This window comes from Scatophagus argus, chromosome 7 (genome assembly GCF_020382885.2).
Source record: "Scatophagus argus isolate fScaArg1 chromosome 7, fScaArg1.pri, whole genome shotgun sequence".
Taxonomy (NCBI): Eukaryota; Metazoa; Chordata; class Actinopteri; family Scatophagidae; genus Scatophagus; species Scatophagus argus.
Window position 1 is genome coordinate 2,217,676 of NC_058499.1, and position 24,357 is coordinate 2,242,032.

Sequence of the window (24,357 nt, forward strand, 5' to 3'; positions counted from 1 at the left end):
AATCAGACGGTGGGCGGAGTCGAACCTCAGCTCTACAAAACCACCTGCCGCACAGGTGAGTCTGTTTCAAAGAAAGGAAACAAAAAATAAACTGGTCAACATGAAACTTTCTGTCAGAATCTTTTTCTGTCTGTTCTGTGGAGCTACGGCAGCTCCAGAGTCAAACTGGGATGCTGAGTCTGCAGCCGGTGGGTTTGTAGACCAGAACCCACAGCAGCCTGAAGTCCAGGAACCAACAGGTAGACCTTCAACAATCAGTGGAAATACTGACAACGAAGCTCAAGTGAACTTTCTCATTTTTATGCTTCTGGTTCAGTGACTTGAGCTTTGATAGGCTCTTCAATAAGTCAGATGTGTTACTATGTGAGTTTTGACATTAGATGGAGGGACTGATTTGTTTTTGAGCAACACATCAAATTTGTCAGATATAAGTGGCTCTCTGCAACTGAATTCTGTCCCTCTGTAGAATAATAAAAATAAAAATGTTTAAATAGGAGGAAGAAAAACAAAAACTGCACTCAGTGGTTCATTAGTTGTGTGTAGTTGTATTCAACTTAACTGCAAACACTCATGACGAAGCATAAATATCATCTGCTCATTCTGCTGCACTAAACCATATTGGGTTCAGTACTGCCCCCCTGTGGTCAGAAAGCAGAACGCACCCACTTTACTGTAGTTGGTGAGAGCGGTTGTTGTTGTGGCTGGGACAATGTTTTGAAATGGCACTCAGTGAGGAGGATCAACTGGGTGTTGTCCTGGTAACTATTGATAAAAGCTGAATGATCAGTCGGTTCCAAGACTGCGAATCAATTTTGTGTCTCACGCAGTATGAAAACCAGTCAAACTGGTGGGTAAAATTCCCCCTCCGTCCCAGATCTTCTCCAGGAGAAGCAGTCTTTCCACAAGCCCTTATCCTGGAGGTTTCCGGATCCACCTGCTGAAGAAGAGCCCCAGTACCCTCCAGACTTTGAGCTGAAGGTTCCCAAAGCGGTCAACAGTGTCACGGTCATCTGCAGGGAGAACTCTGTCCGAGTGGAGGCCAAGAAAGACCTGCTGGGCATCGGTAAACCTGTCCGAGCGGCAGACATGACGCTGGGAGGATGTCCTGCCACAGGGGAAGATATTGAAGCTCAGGTCCTGGTCTTTGAGTCGGAGCTGCATGGATGTGGCAGCCAGCTGCTGGTGAGGGTTTAAGAAAGATGCTTTTTACATTAACAGCTTTGCTGACTCAAGGGGTTCGGTTTCATATTTGACATTTGGTGGCATTTATCCGTCCAACTGGAGTTGGGTTTGTGTCAAAATCAAAACCAAGGAGCTAAAGGGCACAGCAAGGCTGCAGAGGTGCTGACGTTTCTCTGTGGGTTCACAGATTCCAGAAACCAAAAGTTACTTCCTGTCCTCAAGCTCCACGCTCAAAGTGTCCTGCAAACTGTGTTTCAGATGTCTGAAGACTCGTTTGTCTACGCCTTCACGCTGGTCTACACTCCCAGTCCTCTGGGGGACAGTCAAATCGTCCGAACCACAGACGTCGCTGTCGACATCCAGTGTCACTACCAGAGGTCTGATTTTATGTTTTTAGACAAACTAACCTGGAAAAACATCTGGAGTTTCTGCAGTTTTAGTGTTTGTTTCATCATCTTGAATTTCCCACGGGATCAATAAGGCATCTATCTCTCTATCTGACATCGATGCGTCCTAAACGTTTGTAGGTTTTTCTTAATGTCGTTTTCAGGAAGCACGACGTGAGCAGCGGGATGCTGAAGCCGAGCTGGACTCCGTTTAGCCTCAGGGAGGTTTCAGAGGAAAGCCTCCACTTCTCCTTCAGACTCATGATGGGTGGGCGTTCGTTCCAACTGCTTCGGGAGAACCAAAACCTTTTGCTCTTTGTCAGGTTCTTCATGCCGAGCCGGTCTGCACTGGTTCAGAGGGAGGCACTCAAAGGATTACATTTACAGAAGTACTGGCAACAGGATGCACTTGAAGTAAAAGTACTCATTCAGAGTGGCTACTGTTGTAGTTGAACTAGTGTAGTATTTGGTTCATATTCTAGTATGTAAGAGGTGCTTTGTATATTTTTGGTATCATATTTTATAAACTTATCAGCTGTTTTGTTTTCTAAAATCTTAAAGAATTCTCTAACCGCAGCTTCTAAAATATAAAACAAAAGTCATTTGGTCTCCTTAGTGTTTGTTGTTTGTCTTTTCGTCCCTCAGATGATTGGCAGGTCTCTCGTCCGTCCGCTCAGTTCCTGCTGGGGGACATGATGAAGTTTGAGGTGTCAGTCAAACAGTTTTATCACGTCCCCCTCAGGGTGACGGTGGACAGCTGCGTGGCCACTGTGGTCCCAAACGTTGACACTGTCCCTCGATACGCCTTCCTGGGAAACAGCGGGTCAGTTTTCTGTGCTGCTGGTGTGTCCTTTCCAAAGCCAGCATGGACGGTTTTTGACATCAAAACCAGAAAGCCAATCGTGGTCCAACTTGAAGCACATTTAAACATCGGACTCAAATTACTCAAAGCAGAGTATTTTGTCGTGTTGTCCTCTGTGTTGCGTTCAGGTGCCTGTTTGACAGTCAGCTGACAGGCTCCAGCTCTCAGTTCCTGCCTCGGTCTCAGGACGACAAGCTGCAGTTTGAGTTGGAGGCGTTCAGGTTCCAGCAGGACGACAGCGGCGTGGTGAGACTCGGACACGGCGGACATTACGCCTGTTGGTTTTTAACATGACGAGCTGACGTGAACATTTTCTTTGTGTCTTCAGATCTACATCACCTGCAATGTGAGGGCCACAGCAGCTGCTGCAGCTGTTGATGCCACCAACAAGGCCTGCTCGTTCACTGATGGGTGAGACTACAACTCCCATCATCCTCTGCTGCAAACACCACCATCTGTCTCAGTGGGGTCGAGTGATAACCGACGCTGTGTTTTTGTGCTCAAATGCAGCAAAGCACAGATTGGAGTTGAAGTGTGTGTGCGTGCGTGCGTGCGTGCGTGCGTGCGTGCGTGCGTGCGTGCGTGCGTGTGTGTGTGTGTGTGTGTGTGTGTGTGCGTGCGTGTGTGTGTGCGTGCGTGTGTGCTCAGTGTTGAAACAACTGACTTGGAAATAAGATGACAAAGTTAAGTGTTTGAGGCGAAACATCAGGTGGTGACGCTGATGTGACGAGCTGATCTGTTTGTGGTGACTGACAGGTGGAGGGAGGTCAGCGGCCGGCATCACGTCTGTACCTGCTGCGATACACAGTGTGGGACAGGAAGTCAGGCTCGCGTGACAGGAACAGGTACGTATAGGCGCATCACAGGCCATGCAGATGTGTAAAGATGGCTGACGTGAGAACTACCCAAAAGTCAAAGCAAACCCCCCCCTGCAGGTTAGCAGATGGAAGAGGCCAAACTAAGTCCCCAAACATGTTGATTAATTAACTGTTTATTCATTAACTGTAGATCTGTCTGTTTGTTTTTCTTTTTCTTTCCCTCTAAGGGTACCTGTGATGTAATCATGTTTGTTTGCAGATGCTCGGTGGGAACAGGAAACAGCTGTGGGACCAATCACAGTGAAGGAGCGACCTCTGCGGTGACAACACAAAATAAGCACTTTAAAATGACAGGACTGAGATTAAACCTGTTGCACCCTGTCGAGCTGTGAGCTTCGCTGTTCATTCATCCACTCATTAGTTAACCATTAAAATGCAGTCAAATGATTCTCCATATCGTGTGTGTGTGCGCGCGCATGCGTTCATGATCGTCTGCAGAGTTTTGTGATTCCTCTCGTCTGCCTCAGCTTCAGCGTCTGCTTTGAGCTCTAAAATGTTTTGCTCTGAGGGGCCTTGAAGGCCTGGACTGCATTAACGTGCTCCGACCTTTGACCTTCGGTCTGAGCTGTCCGGTGTCGGGTCCTGTACTTCTGCTCCTCAGGCTGTGGTGAGCACCGGCCGCTCGGTGGGGTCTTGGTGCTGCGCTGGGACAGCTGCTCCGCCTCGTCGCCCGTCGTCCATTTTAGCTGACATCACCTGAGTGGACGCAGCTGGAGCGGCTGTCATCGTGCATCACGGCGAGGGGGGGGGGGCAAAGGGCTCCTAATCTGTTTTCTATATATAACCCTGACCTTCACCCTCCTCACCATTGAGCCACCTCGTTTGCTCGCCGCGGCCTGAGCGGCGGAGGCAGCAGCATCCATCACGGGCCGGAGAGGAGCCTCCTGTCGGATTCATCCATCTCTGCGCTCCGAGTCTCGGGGGAGGAGAGGAGCACTGCTGGCAACGTGGCCTGAAACCGAGAGGGGACGGGGTCGTCAGACAGAAACTTCACAATAAAAGCCTTCAGTGAAAACTCGACAAACTTAATGTTTCTGTTTTATTTTGTCATTATTGACTGTAAGTTACCTCAGAGATCCAGTTCAGAAAACTAAAGGCAAACTCATGTGGAAAACAAATTAGTTTGTTTAGAAGTCGCCATCAGGACAGTGAAACGAAACGGACTGAATGTCAAGAGTTTTGTCATCTCACTTTAGACAAAATCACATGTCCAATAATGCAGACACACAGAGTTCCCTGAGAGTCTGAGCTTAAATTAATCTCAGTTTAGATGATCTGCTGCTGAGACACAAATCAACAACAGGTTTGAAATAAAAAGCTGCTTCTTCAAGCTGAAATCTGGATTCTCTGACAAGCCTTTCAATGACTTCCCTGACTCCTGGAGTGAAGGTTAAAACCATAAATCCAGGTGAAATTTTACTGGGAATGAAATGTGACACAGAAGTACTGTCAGAGTACTGTGTGCAGCTGCGGCGCCCCCTGCTGGCCCTGACACTGCACTGACGAGCTGGAGAACATCCTGGAAAACTGGTCGAGGAGACTGAAGGTGTGAAAGACGGGACTTAAAGGACTCGTCCACACCGTCTGAAGTCCAGCACAGTGCTGATGTCAGACAGTGAGGATTAGCTGCTCCACGGTGTGATTAAACAGAAAAAGCCTCTGCCACCTTTAGACTTTGACTGAGAACTGATCAGAAGGTCTGAGGAGCTCTGAAGTCCCTCATCAACATCAGCCAGTTTTCGTGAGGATCGGATGAGTTTCTGAGCAGTAAAGTCAGAATTTGCTCTTCCAGTTACTTCATGCTTTTGTCTGAGCTTCCTGCAGGCGTCCACCTGTGAGCTGCAGCTGCTGAAGGCTTTAACACTCTAACATCCCGACAGGAAACAGGACTCGAGAAGGAGGGGACAGCTGGCCCTGAACAGCTGACTACACCATCTCCTCTCAGATTAAAGATTAAAGTGACATATTTTGTCATTGGAGGGAACTCACTCCAACGAAATTTGTGCTCTGCATTTAACCCACCCAAGTGACGTGCACACACACACAGCAAACTGACCGCGTGCAGCGCCCGGGGAGCAGTGGGGGTTAGGTACCTTGCTCAAGGGTACCTCAGCCATGGACACCGGGACGGGGAATCGAACCAGCGATCCACCGGTTACGGGTCCGACACCCTAACCGCTGATCCACGACTGCCCCTCACTAATGTAAAAGCTGGACATTAATTAATGTCCACTCCACCTGTAGATGTGATTTGATCATCCTTTTTTCAACTCCAAAAAAAAAAAAATGTTTTGCAGACATTTATTGATAATTTATTCACATCAAACTGTTTCCTTTTCAGTATTATCAATAAACATGTCACGTTTGAGCTTTAAAATTTTCAGTGTTTTATTTACAAAACATAACTGATGACAGGCTTTACAGGTTTGTGCACTTGATGAAGTCATGTGTAATAAAATAAAATATAGTAAAAAAGTCAAATTCGTGAGATCCAAGTCAGAATTTGGGTAAATCCAGACCTTTAAAGACTCCTAAGTAGACAGAACCGCTTAAAAAACATGTTTTCCATCAGTATAACGAAGAAACGATATCCGGATAAAAACAATTTAAATTTAAATTTAATTTTTTATTTAGTTGTTTATTTTTCAAAAGGTTATTACCATACCGAAAGGTTTGAATGCCAGGAACTTAAAAAAACAAAAAAGGTGATTTACGAAACATAGAACAGACGGAGTTTTCTGGCAGTCATTGAATGCAGCAGCAGAATGGAGCTCCTCCCACTTCCGGTAAGAAACCGCTATCTGTCAGGAAAACATCCCGAGCTGGAATCCGCTACACGGTCGCATTCTTACCGTTAGTCCTGTCGGTTGACCGTCAGTTTTTGGGGGTTTGGAGCCTCTCCGGACACACAGACAGAACATGCCCTGCCGCAGGTAACCGTCCCGGGACTGCCGCTGCCTCTTCAGCCGGCTGAAGGACAGAGCAGGACGGACAGGCGCAGATGGAGAGACCGGGAAGGCAACTGCTGCTGTCCGAGCTCCGCGTCAGAAACACCGCGTACGATGTGAGCCTGAGCCGGTCCCTGCTCACCTGGAAGAGACGGATCTCCAGCCCGGTGTACCATCCGTTTAGACCCAGTAAGAGCCGCATAACGTGTCTGTCTGTGTGTACGTATCGTTAACTCCGTCTGTCTGTCTGTCTGTCGGCCGGCCTTGAACCCACCGCGACATCCTGTGCGATAAACAAAGGACATCGAGAGGACATGTTGGACTCTCAGACGGTGTTTGGACGTGTAGATAAGTCACACGTTGATATACAGAACGGATCACGAAGTAGTCGTCCGCGCTGTGAGACTTGATATATCCGGTTACATAACACATAACATCCAGTGTGACACAATATGTGGGGCTCAAAGTGAGGCTGCAGCAGCAGGAGTCCGCACCAACCAAACCTCGTGTATTTTCTGCTGGATTTTACACCCGCAGAGAAAAGTGTGTTTGACGAAGTAAACTGCACATTAGTGTCGGAGTTCTCTGCGCTCCTCTCACGTGAGCTGCTCACGGGACGTTTTGCTCTTAATTTTACATGTAGAGGACTAACTTTACGTTACTGGACACGTGTCACCTCCAGCAGCGTCCTCTGCAACAAGTGTGTCCACTCCAATCATCTGCAGAGCTTTTGAGATGCTGCTGAATGTCTAGTAATAATATACCGACAAGAATCTGTAGAATTCGTAGAGCACGGAGGTGTTCCTCATCAGTAGACCTTCACCTGTCCGTGTGTCCTCAGTCAGACAGGTGCGCTGCGTTCAGGATAAGTTTTGAATATTCAAAAACCTGCAGGAAGGTTTCAGTTCAGCCCTGACCTGCCTACTGACTGCAGGCTGCTTCAGCTGAACTGATCCAGAGTCAGATGGTGACCTTCTGCAGGTAAAGATTACACTGTAGAAAGGACAGAATTTGAGGCCCCGTGATTGGACGTTTCTTGCTGAAATGCACATTGGGAGTTGTAGTCCATGTCTCTCCTTTCAGGTTGTACCCGAAAGCTGACGCAGGAACTCATCTTTAATGAAGTGGGAAAGTTTCAGGTTCTTTCCAACGCTGTCAGTCAGCTCATGAAGAACCAACCTGAAATCCCTCTGATGGCGTTGGATGTCAGCAGGTCGAAGCTCCTGACTCGTCATCTCCTCTGAGTCAGTGTCTGAGCTGGTCACAGTTTGTCATCCACTTCCTTTTGTGTTTCTGTTGTCACGCTGACAGCAGTGTGTGTGTGTGTGTGTGTGTTTTACGTGTGAATCTTTAATGTCTGACCTGCTTTCAGTCTGCTGACGCTTCTTTCATAACATTAACTCAGTTTAAAAAGCGCTCAAGGCTCAAGGTGTACGCTGTAGTTCGATCAGCAGTTCGTATTTTAGGCTGGTAACAATAAAAGTCTCACATCAGCTGGGACAGTTTGAAGTGTGCCGGCGACACAAAACCATAACCTCATCACAGAAACAGTATTTCTAGATAATGATGAGGTGGATTGTACTCACTCACACAACACTGTCACAAGACTCAGGATTTAGTTTTAAGATAAGTTTGTTTTTTTTTTTGCTGTACGTCTTTTGTTTTTCTGTCCTTTAGCAAATGTTTTTTGCTTTAAAAATGTTGGAATTGATTTATTATCAGCATATGGTTGGCAGCAATGTTTTTTCAGTCAACAAATTGATTAATCGACTGATTGTGGCAGCTCTAAGAGTTGAGCGGGGAACCTACACGGAGCTCTAAAGTGAAAATGGGGTAAAATTTAGCTTATGAAGTCGTTTTCTTTTCCGCTTGTTTTAATAAATAACTGTGCTCATTGTATTGTTCTGATTATCTTTTGGAGCCTTTTGTCAGTTTTGGGACTCGGTACTGCGAGGCCTCTGCAGGCCTGAAACACTGAATGATGTTTGGTTTGGGTCGGTTTGTGGGGTGAACTCTGCTCTGGGGAGTGTTTGGTAACTGTGTGGTTCTCCTGCAGGGTTTTGTGTTCCTTCGTTCCCTCGCCGACTGGACTCAGGTAGGAGGTTTTTCTCCCATGATGCAGTGGGCCTCCTGCGCCGGCTGACTGCAGGTTTAGTGACTGTGGTGCTGCTGTTAGAACATGTTTCTGTGTTTGATGGCTGGAGCTCTCAGATCAGCTTGTGTGTTCCCAAACGGAACCTGCAGTTGTGTTCCAAAATGATGCAAAATCATTTAAAAAATCAGAACGAAAGAAAATTAAAAACTTCTGGATTTTCATCAGGAATCTTAAAAACTTAAACCCTAAAAAAAGAAAGTGGACTTATTATCTTAATTCCAGACGTCTGTCAGTCTACTAGTTGGAATTCCATTAATGAGTCTTTGTTTCAGTGAAGATCAGTCAAAAGTCACATTTTGGAATAAAACTCGTGTTTTCAGAGAAGTGAGTGGTGCTCGTTTTCCATCGGCATCAAATCCAGCAGAAACATGCTGCCCTCCTCGCTGCTCCTGGTTCAGTGTCTGCCGTGTAGTTCGGCTCAGTAGTTTCACTAACTCTGCTGTAGTTTGTTCACGTTGTAGATTAATGTGCTGCGGCTCTTCAATACAGTGTTGTTTATTTTTTCCCAGGAATAATGTAACACTAATATCCGCCTGTTTGTGTGAGTGAGACGTTCAGGTGGATATCAGACCTGTCCGTGTGTTCAAGGTGCAGTTTGTACGACGTCACCGTAATTTCACTTTAAAACATTTAAAAAAAATGAACTAACAAAGAAAAGTGAAGCGAAGAAACAACAGTGCTGGCATTACGTCAGAGACGTTTCTGTCTTCTGCAGTTAGCATGCTAACCAGCTAGCCCCGGTCCATCCTGGCTGTAATACCGCTTTGTACCACTAGAGGCGATAGTCCAGCAGCCCCCCTCGTAGTTCCAGCTGAGTGACGTAGACGAGCAGCGAGTTCGCCGAGTTTCACGAGTTCTCTTAATGTTTAACATCTCTGTTAAAGCCTGATGAGGAAGCAACACAAGCTCACAAAATGTCAAAAGGGAAATGTTCTTGCAGATTTTCCTTACTAAGCAGAAAAATACATTTCTCACCTTCTGAATTCAAGGTTGTCTCTTTTACTGAGCGGAGACGAGCTTAGCTGCCTCGTTTAGCATCGCAAAACGTCTTTCGGCTGTCGTCCAGGCAGACTTCAGTCAGCTATGTTAGCCGCACAGCTAACTCACCTGACGTGGCTATAGCTGAAGAAAACTACAGCTCCCAGGTCAGTGAGCAGCAGGTGAAGCGTTGTCGTGTAGCTTCGCGTCGTTCCGGCACATAACTCGGTTCTGCATTAAACTGAAGCACAGAATAAAACAGTCAGATGAGCTCAGTGGTCCTGTCAGACCAAGAGGAGCTCATGCGGCACCTTGAAAAGCCAGTCGGACTGTCGTATGTGGTCATGTGACCTCTCTTTGCTCAGGCATTAGGCTGCTTTGAGGTACCTGCCTGTCACATGACCTCCGCTTACCTGTGATGCCGTGAAGTGGACGACTTGTGTTGCGAACTGATGAACCTGCAGCTGATAAACTTAACACTTGGCACTGAAGTGATGACAAATGTAAATCTGCTGATCTTCTCATCTCCCCCGTCTCCCCCAGCGGTTTACTGTCACATCCTTTAATGATAACGGTAGTAGTTGGAATAGAGTAAAGGGCATTGGATTGAGTGATGAACGCGCTCAGGGTTTGCGGTTCGATTCCCGGGTCCTCCACGTCCACGCGCCAAGTCAGCGTGTCGTTGAGCAAGACGTTGGATCTGTGTGAGAGCAAGCAAATCGGAGGCCTGCAGAGGTTACAGACGTCCTTGTGATTTTGGATGAGGTTTCCTGTGTCTGGAGCTGGTTTCAGTTCAGCTCAGATGAGTCATTTAAAACCAACATTCAGTTCTTTTCTATAAATATCACCTTAAATTTGCTGTTTATGGGAGTTGCACTGACCTCATTCCTGGAACTGAAAGTCAACCAACTCTCAGATGATGCATTCATGTGCTGCAGGGAAGCTCTGAAACCTGTGATGAACAGCTAACAAACTGTGTGTGTGTGTGTGTGTGTGTGTGTGTGGTGTCAGGTGTGTGTCACAGCGTGTCAGTGTCAGAGATCATCTCCGTCAGAGAGGAAGAGGATGAGAGCAGCAGCAGACAAAGAGACGATGGCAGCTGGAAAAAGATCAAAGAGAGAGAAGCGAAGGACTGCAGGCAGGCCTTCACAGGTAAAAACATCTGGAAACGCACAATGAACAAACAAAAACACAGCTAAAACATATAAAAATATAAAATATAAATGTTGCTGATGCTCGTTATTGTACCCTGTGGAGAAAAAAGTATTTCAAAAAATTCTAAAAAGCACCTGAAAGCAAAACAAACACTTGTGGAAAAACCTCAGGAATCATTAGACGGTCAGTATTGACACACGTGCGCTTTGTGCGCGTGTGTCGGCTTTCTGTTTCAGTGTTTTACGTGGAGAGGTGTCGGCAGCACCGCTGGCGGCGTGCTGAGGTCACCTTCACGTGTCCAGATGAGGCGCTGTGTCAGCGCTGGGTCAGCAGCATCAGAGAGCAGCTCGCCGCCGTCGGTATGACTTCACACCAACACGCACACACCGACCAACACACCTGTGACGGTTGCCGGAAACTCTCGGTAACTTTGCTGTTGTTTCCTGCAGCCGACAGACCCAAACACCTGCTGGTCTACATCAACCCGTATGGCGGGAAGCGACAGGGCAAACGCATCTACGAGCAGAAGGTGGCACCGCTGTTCGCCCTGGCAGGCATCTCCACGCACGTCATCGGTACATCCTGCGTCACTCGCTTTCTGTTGTCGGACTTCCTGTGTGAGGGATTACACACGTAAAACACCTTGTGTGTGTGTGTCTTTGTTGCCGTAGTGACGGAGTGCGCCAATTATGCAAGGGATCACCTGAGGACGGAGGCGGAGCTGAAGAAGTTTGACGGGTGAGCGTCATTTCGTCTGTTCAGTTTCGTCACTCTCAGAGTTTTAAGCGCCTGCTAACGGCCGACTTTGACCTCGGCTCAGGGTGGTGTGTGTCGGGGGCGACGGCATGTTCAGCGAGATCATCCACGGCCTTATCTGGAGGACGCAGATCGATGGTGGCGTGGATCCGAACTGTCTGGATGAAACTCTTCTTCCCTGCTCGCTGCGCATCGGAATCATTCCTGCAGGTCAGAAACACTAAACGCTGAGCTGACTGGAATCCAGCAGAGCCTGAAGAACCCCTGAGCAGGTCGTAGGTGTCCGTGAGGAGGTTTGACTGACCCTCATTTAGAACGGAGCTTAAACTGTTGACCTGAGCTCTGTTTGAGGTGAACATTTTAAGCCAATCAGAGGGCAGGATTCTCTGTTACCAGGGTATAAATCCACGTACCGACTGTGGCCTCGTCTCCCAGTTTGTTCTGTTTTATTTGTGTGCTTTTTGCTTCTCGTCACTGTTGTGGTGAGTTTGGCCTTTTGTCAAGCTTCACCTGCTTGTTCGTTTGTTTCAGGTTCAACTGACTGCATCTGCTTCGCCACCGTGGGCACCAACGACCCCGTGACCTCTGCGCTGCACATCATTGTGGGTCAGTCACATGATCACACACAGCACGGGTCCTTTCAGTGCCAGACAGGTTTTTTAACACAGGAAAGAAAAAAGAATTAATTAAAGTGATCAGAAATCAGAGGACGACTTTTGTTCTGCGCTGATGAAATTTGACAGCTTTTGTGTCAAAAGGCTCATGAAGGTCACGGGATGAAGATCCAATCCAAATCCAATTCAGCAATAAGTGTTGCCTTTTGCCTCTTATCTCGGGATCATAATGTCGCTAAATGTTCTCTTCACCGTCCAGTTTGTCCTCAATGCGGTCGCACCGACTTTAATGAAAATCCACCGATGCTCATGACTTTCCAAGAGTTCCTGCTGCCATCTAGTGTCCTCTCAGGAAAACAGTCTCTGACACGCACAGCCGGAGGCCCTCTGAGAAAGGCCGAATGCACACTTAGCCATGCTTTAGCTTCCTTACTCCCTCGGGTTGGGCTGATTAGTCCAGGAGGGGTAGACAGTTAAAGGACGGGTGGAAGCTGGAGCTGTGCGAGTGCAGCAGGTGGAGGTAAACATGCACACAGAATGACTGCAGCTTGGTGTGTTGACCGTGTGTTCGTGTGTGCGTTCAGGAGACTCTCAGCCGATGGACGTGTGCTCGGTTCACCACAACAACACCTTCCTGCGATACTCCGTCTCCCTGCTGGGATACGGTTTCTATGGCGACGTGCTGACTGACAGTGAGAGGAAGAGATGGATGGGACCGGCCAGATACGACCTCTCAGGTAGAAATACATTCGTGTGTTCAGTCTGCGATGGTCGTTATGTTGTTTAGTAGTGAACGGCGCCTCCTGTAGACCAAACGCAGAAAAAACATCTCTGCGACTTTAACTATCAATTCTTTTGTCTTACTGAATATCATAGTTACATAATGTCAACTGTAAATCAAAGTATAATTAATTTTTTGTCTAAAAACTGAAGAGCAGTGAGGTTTTTCAGTCAAGCACATTTTGTCTGTGGCACAAAAAGCCACTTTTCACGTTCAGGTTTGTCGTCAAGCAATACGTATGCAGAGGCGTCCTTTTCCGGATTCGTCCTGAACCTTACAAATAAAAACAAAACACAAAAGACGAGGAACATACAGGAACACAACCAGCAGAGCGCAGTGCGGGATGGGCCAGGCTGTAGCAGTGCAGCAGCAGCTATGACCGTGTAACCAGGTGAAATGAGCAGAGAAGTTTCCTTTCATGCCGGTGCTCTGACTCTGTCAGGTGTGAAGATGTTCCTGACCCATCATTACTACGAGGGAACAGTGTCCTACCTGCCGGCCAGAGGCACCGTGGGAACGCCGCGTGACGCCGCCAGGTGTCGATCCGGGTGAGCGAGATGCTGTATCCATGAAACCCTCGATGTGAATGTGTTTAGCTTATTACAGCAAGCTGCAGCAGTTTCATTCTGTTCATGTTTAGATCAGCTGAGAAAATATGTTAAGTTTATCAGCGTAACTTTGGTGCGTCTGTAAATTTCCAGCTGTGTGGTTTGTCAGCACAACGGGCAGCTACTTTCAGAGAGAGCCGAGAGGTACGAGATGGACGAGGCCTCGGAGGGCGGTGAGTCCAGCAGCTCCTCACCTGGAGCTTCACTGTTCACTGAAAATCACTGAGCTTGTGTTCAGTGTGTTACATTACAGTGTGCGGATTATTTTAAGACGGATTCCTTGACTGTTGTTCGTCTCCACGCTTGGGGTTTTGTGTCCAGAGAGCGACGGTGCGTGGAGGACAATCCGAGGGAAGTTCTTGGCTATAAACGCTGCCAGTATGAGCTGTGCTTGTCCTCGCAGCCCCAAAGGCCTCTCACCTGCTGCTCACCTGGCCGACGGCACCACCGACCTCATCCTGGTCCGAAAGTGTTCCCGCTTCGACTTCCTGAGGCACCTCCTCCGACACACCAGCAAGGACGACCAGGTGATAAATCAGCATTCGTAGTAAACCGTAATAAAAAAGTGAAACCTCTGGAAAGACTCGGTTCTCTTTGGACAAATCAAACACTGATTTGGTCCAGATCCCAAACATCCGGTGCAGTTACTCCTGCCCTCGTGCAGACCTCCCTCACTGTCTCCTTCTTCTTCCCTGCCCTGTTTGTCCAGTTTGACCTGACTTTCGTCGAGGTCCACCGGGTGCGGCGTTTCCGCTTCACACCACGTCACTGCCAGAGCGACTCGGACCTGGAGCTGGACCTGCGGGAGAGCGGCAAACGGCAGATCTTCAGCCAGATCTGTCGGGACCATCCGGCTTGCGGCTGCACCCCCGCCTACAGCAGCTGGAACTGCGACGGCGAGATCCTGAACCACACAGCCATCGACGTCAGGTACCACAACCCTTTGGCAGTTCTTTTTTGTTTGTACTGTCGTTTAGTTTAACCCTGTTTGAGGGTTCTTTAAAAACCTTTTCTGTGGTCATTTTTCCACAGAGTGCACTGCCAGTTGATCAAACTGTTTGCACGAGGGATCGAAGAACCGACGGTGTTCGAAGATCTCACCAACCCCTGTGCAATATAGATTCATGCCCCAGTCGCTCCCTGTCAAACACTGAGGTTGTCGCTTTGCCTCTTCTGACATCATCGCTGCCGCCGCCGCCATCATGTGTCGCTCATCACGTCCTTCGCCAGGAGACTCACTCGATGACTTGTGCTTTCACCCCGCAGTGATCGTCAGAGCACAGAGAATGAGACTTTACTCTCTGGGTCCAGTTGATAGTTTAGGTAATAATCAGGAAACTGAACTGGAGAGTGAGGCTTCACCCTCCACGTGTGTTCTGGCTGAAGCTGTTGCCAGCTGTTGCCAGCTGTTGCCAGGTGTTGCCAGGTGTTGCCGGGTGTCTGGCACCTGATTTGTTTGAATATTGAATTGCAGTTGTGAAAGTGATGATGATTTTCCCCCTGATTTTCATGTCATGACTTAATAATCTCGTTACATTGACGTCACAAATCGCCTGTTACAGTAACACAATGTGCACACAGACAAAAGCTGACGTAGGTGGTTAACGTCAAAGCCTCGTGTCGCTGCCTGCAGGACGGACTTGACTTGTCATGACTCGGACTCGTCTCCGTCTTGTTGCCGTTTTGACTGGACTACAGCCCTGCTGCTGATCAGAAGAGACTGAGAGTTCCTGTATTTATTCAGCTTACAAGTAGATTACAAATTGTTACATAAATGATAGCTTATTTGCACTTTTTAAAATAGTTTAAACTCTTTTAAATACTCAGAATTTAGTATTAGGCATTGGATCTGATCTGTTACACGTTTGAAGGAGGCCAGACACCTGCCAGTCCTGGGCTGATGTGATCACTAGGGGCCAGGTTCAGGTTCAGGCGAATCCCCTGCAAAAACAACGCTGACAGGAGGTTTATTTTCCGCTGCTGAAGCGTCTCTCAGCTGTGTGAAGGTTTGTGTTACTTTCTGTTCCTCAAACAGGTCCATTCCAGTCAGCGTTTATGTCTGTCGTTTCTCAGGAAGACCTGAGCTCAGTTCTAACAGTGTCTGATCTATCTATATATATCTAATTGTTTTTTTAATTTTCAATTCCCAAAACAAAAAAACAACAAATCTCAGATTTCAATTTTAGGTAAGCAAATTTTTGTGTCGGTCAAACTGGTCGTGGCTGAGCAGCGCACATATGCATGTTTTTAATCTTCCATTTCTGCTTGATATGCAAATGAACTCAGTCGCAGTAAACGCAGAACACAAATCAAGTTATCAAAGTACACAAGAGAAGGAGGAGTACTGCTTTAACACCAGTGATGTTTAACCCAAACTGTGCCGATGTCCTGTAACTTCAGCTCACTCTCAGTGAGACGTGAGGATCTGAACTCGTCTCGTTTCCTAAAACCTCACAGTAGTCACCTGAACCTTCCACAAATCAATAAGATTCACATACAACTAAAGCCATCATGAAACCTAAAGCAGTCGTTTCCAACCTGAGGGTCAGGACACCCCGGGTGACCGCACAGACGTCCATGTTGCTCTCAGGATCAATTGTGATAACTGATGATCGCCATCATCAGGTCAACATTTATTTTTGTTTTGTCCAGTGCTTTGGTTTCAGACTAATTCCTTGCAAAACTAATGACGTTCCCATTAGCCTAAGCTGTAGCATGCTAACAAGCAGGAGCGTGGACGGGGCTCTCCGAGCACTCATAGATTTTGAATGTTTATATGCTTATAAATTTTATTGCATTAGTGGAAGGCTTGTGTTACTGATTTGAAGTTTTATGAATCCTGATTTTGTTGAAATGTAAAGTCCAGTGTTGATATCAAACATCTGTTCACAGGAATTGTTTCCATTTTGAATCAGTATAGGTTCTGAGTTTCCAAAAATCACAGTTGACATCTTTGATTATGTCGTAGCCTGATGTTAACTGTCTCCGTAGCCGCTGCTCGCCGTAGCCGCTGCTCGCTGTGTCCACAGGGTTAAAGTTCTTTTTTGCAAAATTCAGTCCACATGTAGCAGCATCACCTTTTCCCACAATCTTTACTGATGTTACTGATAGTTAGGATCCATTGTGTTCCTTAAGCCTCAGGGTGGTGTCACAGGGTGTCATTCTGTTCAACACTTTGGTCCACAGATCAAATGTCCTGATCTCAAGACGATTTTAGATTGACCTCATCGAGCAGGACAAGCTGAATCCCTACAACAAGATTATCTCTAAAAAAAATTGCAGTTTCTAAGGGACTCTGTAATTAAAATTAATCTGTAAATGTTTTTCTCTGTTTAATTCACCCGAAGCTCTGTCATTTTAACCTCTGAGATGAACCGCACAGGAAGTCACATGTCAGCACTGGACTGTCAACCTATAGATGCTGTTTGTTTGTTGTTTGTTTGTTGTCCAGCAGTCCTGTTTCCACTCTGCTGACATTGAGCAGGACTCAAACTGACAGTGGAGGGAACCAGTAGCAGCATACGGTGCTCCAAAACACCAACCAATCAGCTTTCAGCTTTCTCCCGATCCTAATCTGACCAAATACCAGCTTGGGTTTAATGATGTAGCTGTCTGTCGGTCTGTATCTGACAGCTGTAGCTCAGCCTGGAGGTCTTCACAGGTTCGAAATCTTGGCGACCATACAGACTTGACTGAACTGATGCGAACCAACTTCAGTTGTAGGAACCTGTGAAGATCTTTAGCTCTGCTGTCTGTCTCATGTTGATTTGTCTCTTGATGTTGTATTGATTTACAATCAGAGTCTGAATGTTTATTGTAACTCCCCCAAAACAACCAACAAACCAAATGTGTTAAACCTGTGCACACAGAGGTCGACTGAAAAAGTGGATTTTTAATTAGAAGATACACATATTTATCTACATTTGTCGAGCTGTAACTATTAAATGTGTTTGTGCTTTACCAACCATAGATTTAGTGCCTGGTCAAAACTAAAAATGACAAATGAATTTGCATGTTTTTGTGAAGTAACCAGTGCTGAAGGCTTGATGATGTAGTAAATAGCTACTTGGCAAGCTACTGTAGCTGGTGAGCTAATGCAATCATGCCATTTAGCAAGGAACATGCTGATCCCAACTAGTTGTAATAGCCCAGCTCAGTTGCTAACAATCAGTAGCTAACCTGTTCCAGCAAGAATAGCTGTCTGCCAAGCTAGCTGGCTTGCTGCAAGCTAATGTTGCATTCACAAATTGTACAGATGCAAAAACCCCTGCTTTCAACACAAAATGGCACAGCTAAATTCATGTGTATGTCCTCATGAAGAAAAGGCAATGCAAAGGGCTTAGTGATGAGCAACCACACGTTGGGCTAGTGGGTCAACTACTGTGCCTGGCAAGCTAACAGCACACACTAGCAAGCCAGGACCATGCTAGCTCCAGTCAGTCTCAGTAGCTCATTTCAGTTTTCTCTGTACTGGGGTGTTAACACCATGCTGAACCTAAAGCTTTCCATTTTTGCCCCAGGATTGTACATCCTTTCATTCAACAAGAGTTATTGCAGAAGAGTGTCTGTTAGCAAGCTTGTTAAAATGGTCATTAACAGGACAGTGACTTCACAGTTAATTCATAAGATGTATTTCTACCATCATGTATCCAAGTACTGATGGTACTTGAGGTCTTCTTGTTTTTTACTCACCAACAAGCTTAGTATAGTTTAGCTTTAGTTAGCAGTTTGCAAGCTAGCGATGTTGCTAAGCGGACACTAATGCACAGTTAATGAGGAGAACTTGTTATTGTCATGAACTGCTGGGTGAGAGATTATGCAGATTATGCTTCATGTCTTTATGGAGCAGTTTATACTCCAGCAAAGCCAGGCTATATTAAACTGAATGGTGACACAGAGCTAATATGAGAGCGTCTTCAATATTTGGACTGTCAAACGTCCATTCCCTCGAAGGTCAACACTGCTGAGACAGCTTGAATGTGATCAGCAGCAAAGATTTGCATGTCAGGAGGTCTTCGCAAAGTCTTCTAACAAATTAGCTTCACTCCCATTAGTGAATCCACCGACTGCAGAGGTAACATTGAAATTAACTGATTTTGTCATGAAAATCTGGGAAAAAAATCTAGATTATAAGGCAGACTTGCAAATCACGAGAACATTACTACTGCTGTTCTAGGTGCACTATTTTGCTAAGAACGTATAGAATGTGTAGAATCAAGGATAACTGCAGATAATGATTATTTTTAGTATGGTCCTAATTATCTTTCCAATTAGTTATCTCTAAAATATAAAAGCAAGCTGAAACGTTGAAAGTGATTCTTGAAACTCTTCAGCTTCACTCAGAGGAGTGTCGCTCGGTGAAGGAGAGCAGTGTGATCTAGTGGATCAGTCGACCTCCAGCTGTAGTCTGAGCTGTAACTGATCTTTACTTTCTGCTGTAGCTGTTTCATTACCAGGAATTAAAAACATATTCAACTCTTCCGTGTCCACAGTGATGATTTTATTTATTTAATCAGATGACGTTCACTTTTTAATATCAAACAGGAAGTCCCTGAGGACTTGCCTTGAGTGGTGAATTTTTATTTCCTGCCATCACTCCTTGTTTGGTTCATTTTTGTGCTGTCTCCCAGTGGAGCCCCTCATTTTGCGTTTGGCTTCCCGGGCTCAAACTCAACACATGAAGTCTCAGTTGTACCGCAGGGGAAATGACACATTTATTCGACCTGTCAGCCCTGCTGTCCAGTTTTACAGCAGTTAAATACTCCTCCATTCCCACTCAGGGCTACAGGTCAATGTATTATTTATGGTAAAAGCATATTATGTAGAATATGAACTCATTATGTTGCTTTTTGTTTTGGTTGGTTCTCTTGTTTGAATTCGTCTCGCTTCTTGTCCGCCAATCAGATCAACTTGTTTCCTTTATTAAGCTAAACCTAGACCTTCTCCGTCTCACGGGTGAAGTCTGGGACAGGTTCTCTGTGATGCTGATTCCCAGGAACCTAAACCTGATCACCTGCTGGCCCTCATCTCCGCTGATGTAGACAGGAGTGTGTGTCTTTGCCTCCTTTATTCCTCAAATCAACCGTCAGCTCTGTGGTGACGTTGAGCAGCAGGCTGTTCCTGCTGATTTCCTCCTGATATTAGCGCTCATCGCTGTTGCTAATCCAGCCAGTGACGGTGGTTTCTGTTGATTCACCAGCCTCCATTAATGGATGTGTTGCAGGAGGAGTTACACTTCATCGACTAATCTACCAGTCTGAAACCGTTTAACTCAACTTAATTTCCATACAAACATGCAGCCCAAATTAGCAAACTAAAAGAATACAGACCAAAGATAAAAGAAAAAGACAACGTGCTTCCATCGGGCTTTTAAAAATTTTGAATTTACCTTTTTAAACATTTTTGGTAATTTTGACACTTTGTTTTTGTGCAGAACAAATGAGTTTAAACAAATGAGGCGTGACGTGTTAACTGGTGGCCTTTAGAGGTGCTACAAGGTGGATTTTATGACTACTGGAAGTAACACTGATAATCCTCAGAGCCTTTCAGGTTGTTGCTTCAATGTCAGGAGCAACAGAAGCAATACAGTGACTAAATATTTCTTCAGGTCCTCTCGAGGAGAAGGCAGAGGCAGGATGACAGGCTGTGTTTACACATCATTTATCATCGCCATTTTTCCAAGAAAAGGGAAGACACCTGCAGCTGATGCTACAGGTGTCCTGTAAGGAACAACCTGAAGCTGTGGCCCATAAGCTGGGCCCACACGGTATCATGGGACCAGAGGGACGAGATGAATAAAACCGAGTAGCAAAATAACAGAAGCGTTTGTAATCTCAGAAATATGGTGCATATCGAAGAGACCTGCCCAAAATGAAAAAGACAATTTATTTAGTTGGGTCTCAAAAAGAAGCAGAAATCTTCTGGTAACGTGCTGAGGACAGAGAACAGCAGTGACGGAGCAAGCAGAAAATCACAGTAATAAAAGGCTATCAGCGTGCGTTTGTGGATCAATACTCTATCAACGTGAGGATGATTTCATGTGAGCAAACAGCAGGCAGCCCTCACAGGTGATTAGAGCTCATTAAGGAAGTTGGATCCAATAATTTCATTAAGATTTCAGGAAGAGAACAAACTGACGCTGCGACTGGAAAATCTGATTCCTCGGCCTGTTGACATAGTAAATAATCAGACCAGTAAAGCCAGAGTGAGGTCTGATACCTGAGGGGGTACAAAAGGAGGCAGCCCGGGCCCTGACAGCCAGTCTGCAGGTCTGATCCGGTCTTACCTGGCTTCTGAGCAGGATCTGTCCAGGTGAGTCTCTTCATACACTGACTGCAGTGGGCATTTGTTCGCTTTAGCTTTGTTTCACAGGCTTAGGCTCATTTTGACCACTTTGTTAATCTGAGCTGTCATTTCCTCCCACACTTGGAGGATTTGCAGCTTCATGACAGGCACAGACAGGATTTTAAATTTAGAATTGTTTTGTTGTTTTAAACTGCTGCTGAGAGCCTCTGGGCTTCTGGGAAGGAGTCTGTCTACGTCTCGAAATATTACATCAGTAAAAAAGTTCTTGTAGCTCTTTGCTTGCAGGTTTATAGCAGGTTCATGCATTCAGTCCCAGTTAATATCAAATGTCTGTATGTATCACATGTTTGAAAAGGGAAAGATCCTAATGACTTGCAAGTGTTCATGTTGTCAAGACAGATGTGTTAGGGTTAAAATGCATGAACACCATATCCTTTAACTTTGGGTTTAACTGAATGGGGTTTTATGGCTGATGTATTTATTTGGTTTTGAGACAATTTACATGTAATAATTCAACTTTCACTGATTGGTCAGAAGTAGAAAGTTCTGCCTTTTCACTCTTACAAAACATATACAGTAAACCTGTCGGGTTGTCTATGGTGTCCAGATTTAGCATATGAGCTTTCAGAAGACAGGCTGAAGGCACAAATGTCGAACAAGGTTCGTCATGTTGAAACAGGAAAGGGACAAACTGTTAAAAATATATTATCTTACATCCTAATAAATGTTAATAAAAATGATGCAGCTGAGACTCAAACCAGGAAAAACCAGACCAAAAGGACACTGTCTGTGTCAGGCTCAGACGGACTAATCTTGGACCCACAGAGCAGACCAGAGGCAAACAGGTGTGGAGAGGCGGTTTATTAACAGTCCAGGGTCGGTACAAAAAGGAGGAAGAGAACCACGAGGAAGAGAAACTAGACAGGAAAGAATTCAACACAAGGGAAAACTGCTAGAAAGCTACTCACAAAAGATGCAGGCAATCTGACAAAACACACCGGGAAAGACAGGTATATATACACACACACACACACACACACACACACACACACACACACACACACACACGAGGGGCGGGGCTAATGAGACACAGGTGAACACAATGACAATCAAACACAGATGAAAACAATAGACAATCACTGGAAGTAAAGACACCAACAAAAAACACAAATAGGAAGTGAGGGAACCCCTACAAAATAAAACAGGAAACCAAACCCAAACAGACCAAACAGTATGAGACCTGACAGTCTGTCAGTTTGGAGGTTTGAACAATGAGCTTGTCTCCTCAGGAAACCATCATCTTCATCTTCAACATCCTCATGATGCCGTCCATCCGTGTGACTCAGGTGTTCCTGCTGTTGGCCCTCCTCCATCTCACCACATCACTTCCTGTCAGGTACTCTCACCTGGGGTGCTTTCAGCTCAGACAAGGCATTTATTAAAATGGTGTTGTGTTGAACAGCCATGACTGCTCAAAATATGATAACGGAGCCCACTTCCACGTTTTATAACAAGTGATTTGCTTTAAACAGTATAAAACACTTCTAGAGAAAAAGTGCTTCATTTCTTCAGATGTTGTTTATTTGTTTATATGTTGTGTGTCGTGCTGTCACGGGACCTCAGGGATGAGGATGAGGTGGAGAGTTTCCTGACCCAGATCAGAAACGTGGACACACCGTGGTCTCTGTCGGGGATGAACTCTGGTGACGCTCTGCTTGAGGCGGGACTCAGGTGAGTTTACATCAAAAGAAGACAAAGAGAAAACCTTTACAATATTTTATTTTTCTATAGTAACAGTTTTTATAATACCAATGTGTGAAATACCAACGTGAAGGCTAATCTCAGCTAATTGTTTACTCATATTAATGTGATTATTGTGGCTGTGTTTCAGGCAGCTGCTGTCTGCTGGTCTGGACCGCAGGAGGCAGCTGGGAGACATTGAATTCTCCAACAGATACGCAGAGTTCCTGCGATCTAAAGCCAAACACAGCTCCATCTGCGCCTTCCTGCGCCGCATGCAGAGCATCAAGAAGAGGTGCGAGACTTCTTACGCTTCACTCACATTATGGTGACACATGTTGTAACTATTAACTAACTATCATTCGAGCTTACAAATCCAGTGAAGAAGAGAAGAGTCAGTTTGAATTATTGCAACACATCTACTCATTTTATTATGATGGTGATAAATATGTCCTCCTTGAATTGTGTCTTCCTTTTACTTTTGTAACAAGATGCTTATATATTAACATTTCATACTTTTTAATTAGATATTTTCAGTGTGAATATGACAAACTATTAAGATTCTAATTTGGAAATTTTTCAATATAAATTTAAAATTATGACTGTGGGCATGACAGAGACTAACAAGGGCAGCAGTGTGTGGTAAATTATCATACTGTACATGTCCACAGCACTCATTCAGCGCTAACAGCAGTCACCACATTGCAGACTCTTTCTAACTGTAACATTGTTTTCATTAAGAGCCTCCCAGCTGCTTAAAGGTCATGATTCTATGATATTAAGATAAGCTGGCAATTTCTGATAAGAAGACGAACACGAACTAAATACCGTTTCATAACTGGGATGAACATGCTGTCATAAAGAGAACATTGTGACAGCAGTGTTTAACTGTGGCCGTGTGTTTGTCCACAGCGGGGTGGGAGGAGACGCTGACCGGGTCAACGTCCTGCTGAGACAGTACATGTGTCCGTCCGTCTACAACAACTGGCCAACAGACCTGTAGAAGACGCCTGGCAGCAACGGACACAAAGATTAAAGCTGATGTTGGAAGGAAATTTTGTTAACAAATAAATGCAGCGATTATCATATTTAATGTGGGAATAATGTGGGTTATTTAATTAGGTTTCATGAAGTACTTTAAGTGTTTGTGTGGAGCATTTCACATTAACTGGCTCTGGTGAGTATTAACAAGCACTGTATGAAAAAACACTGCTGAGTTTTTGATCTCATAGAAAGAGTTGAACCATTCATATGCACTGACATTTATAACATGTAACAATTCCACATTAAAATGTCTTGAAACAACCAGACCTTTGTTATGTATTGTGTTGAGTTGTGTGCTCAATCTCATTGTCCAAAATGTTTCCAACAATTTGGTCACGTTTCGCTATAACCTCCTCGGAAAGTGAGGAAGAAAACCAGCGAACCCCACAAAACATAACTGAAAAAAACTTTAAAACATTTCCTCAAATTCCTAGAACACAACTGTATTTGTTTTGTTTGCTAAACTATTTGAACTGAATAAGAAGCAAAAGGCTTAGGCTAACAGCAGATATCTGCAATATCTGAGTCATTAGTGACAATATTAAAATGGGATCGTGCAGGTGTCTGATTGGCCAATGCAGCTTTTTACTGGATGAAGTCTGGAGGAGGCCATAAATTATTAAACTTTATGCTGTAACTGTCAACAATATATGAACATTTCTTCATATGCAGATGATGTTTTGTTATTTTCTTTTTAGATCTTCTACTTCATTCCTCTGAGATAGGTTGAACAGATTAAGTTTAATATCGGATTACAAAATTAACTGCAGGGTAAATTTACCTCTCGGTACACCAACTGAGGTCCAGACTGCAGCAATTATGAACATGAAAACCACAGTTGTGGAATTTTACATATTTGGGAAGTAATTAATTTATCACAGAAATCTGATTAATTCTGTTAATCTTGAGTAAATTTTGAACTTTAAGAGGGCATGAAACAAAAACTCGAATGTTCCCTTTGATGA

General features: G+C 45.2%; 2 protein-coding genes across 3 annotated transcripts; both read left to right on the forward strand.

Moving 5' to 3' along the window:
* Positions 1–3,630, forward strand: LOC124061609 (zona pellucida sperm-binding protein 3-like). Of its 2 annotated transcripts, none has more exons than XR_006843785.1 (9): positions 1–239; positions 875–1,182; positions 1,441–1,559; positions 1,733–1,836; positions 2,214–2,391; positions 2,559–2,676; positions 2,759–2,841; positions 3,187–3,365; positions 3,508–3,630. XR_006843785.1 is itself a non-coding variant. In XM_046393639.1 (9 exons), exons 1-9 carry the CDS (start codon positions 101–103, stop codon positions 3,570–3,572), a joined length of 1,203 nt encoding a protein of 400 aa, XP_046249595.1. In that variant the 5' UTR covers positions 5–100; the 3' UTR covers positions 3,573–3,630. The 2 variants fall into 2 exon arrangements, 1 of the variants encoding a protein (XP_046249595.1); XM_046393639.1 differs by having other exon boundaries at positions 5–239; positions 3,187–3,275.
* Positions 3,631–6,087: 2,457 nt separating this feature from the next.
* On the forward strand, positions 6,088–14,712 carry LOC124061608 (ceramide kinase-like). Its single transcript, XM_046393638.1, has 13 exons — positions 6,088–6,445; positions 10,401–10,541; positions 10,781–10,903; positions 10,994–11,119; positions 11,216–11,282; positions 11,365–11,510; positions 11,832–11,906; positions 12,499–12,651; positions 13,138–13,243; positions 13,397–13,476; positions 13,625–13,830; positions 14,013–14,233; positions 14,336–14,712. The coding sequence occupies exons 1-13, from the start codon at positions 6,310–6,312 to the stop codon at positions 14,421–14,423; spliced, it is 1,668 nt and encodes a 555-aa protein (XP_046249594.1). The 5' UTR covers positions 6,088–6,309; the 3' UTR covers positions 14,424–14,712.
* Positions 14,713–24,357: the final 9,645 nt, after the last annotated feature.

Bases quoted from the DNA above. Each gene is read 5' to 3' on its own strand.
- LOC124061609 (XM_046393639.1), top strand. From the start codon at position 101: ATGAAACTTTCTGTCAGAATCTTTTTCTGTCTGTTCTGTGGAGCTACG. The intron at 240-874 runs GTAGACCTTCAA...CCTCCGTCCCAG, and splicing joins TGAAGTCCAGGAACCAACAG to ATCTTCTCCAGGAGAAGCAG. The intron at 1,560-1,732 runs GTCTGATTTTAT...TGTCGTTTTCAG, and splicing joins ATCCAGTGTCACTACCAGAG to GAAGCACGACGTGAGCAGCG.
- LOC124061608 (XM_046393638.1), top strand. From the start codon at position 6,310: ATGGAGAGACCGGGAAGGCAACTGCTGCTGTCCGAGCTCCGCGTCAGA. The intron at 10,904-10,993 runs GTATGACTTCAC...TGTTTCCTGCAG, and splicing joins AGAGCAGCTCGCCGCCGTCG to CCGACAGACCCAAACACCTG. The intron at 11,511-11,831 runs GTCAGAAACACT...CGTTTGTTTCAG, and splicing joins CATCGGAATCATTCCTGCAG to GTTCAACTGACTGCATCTGC.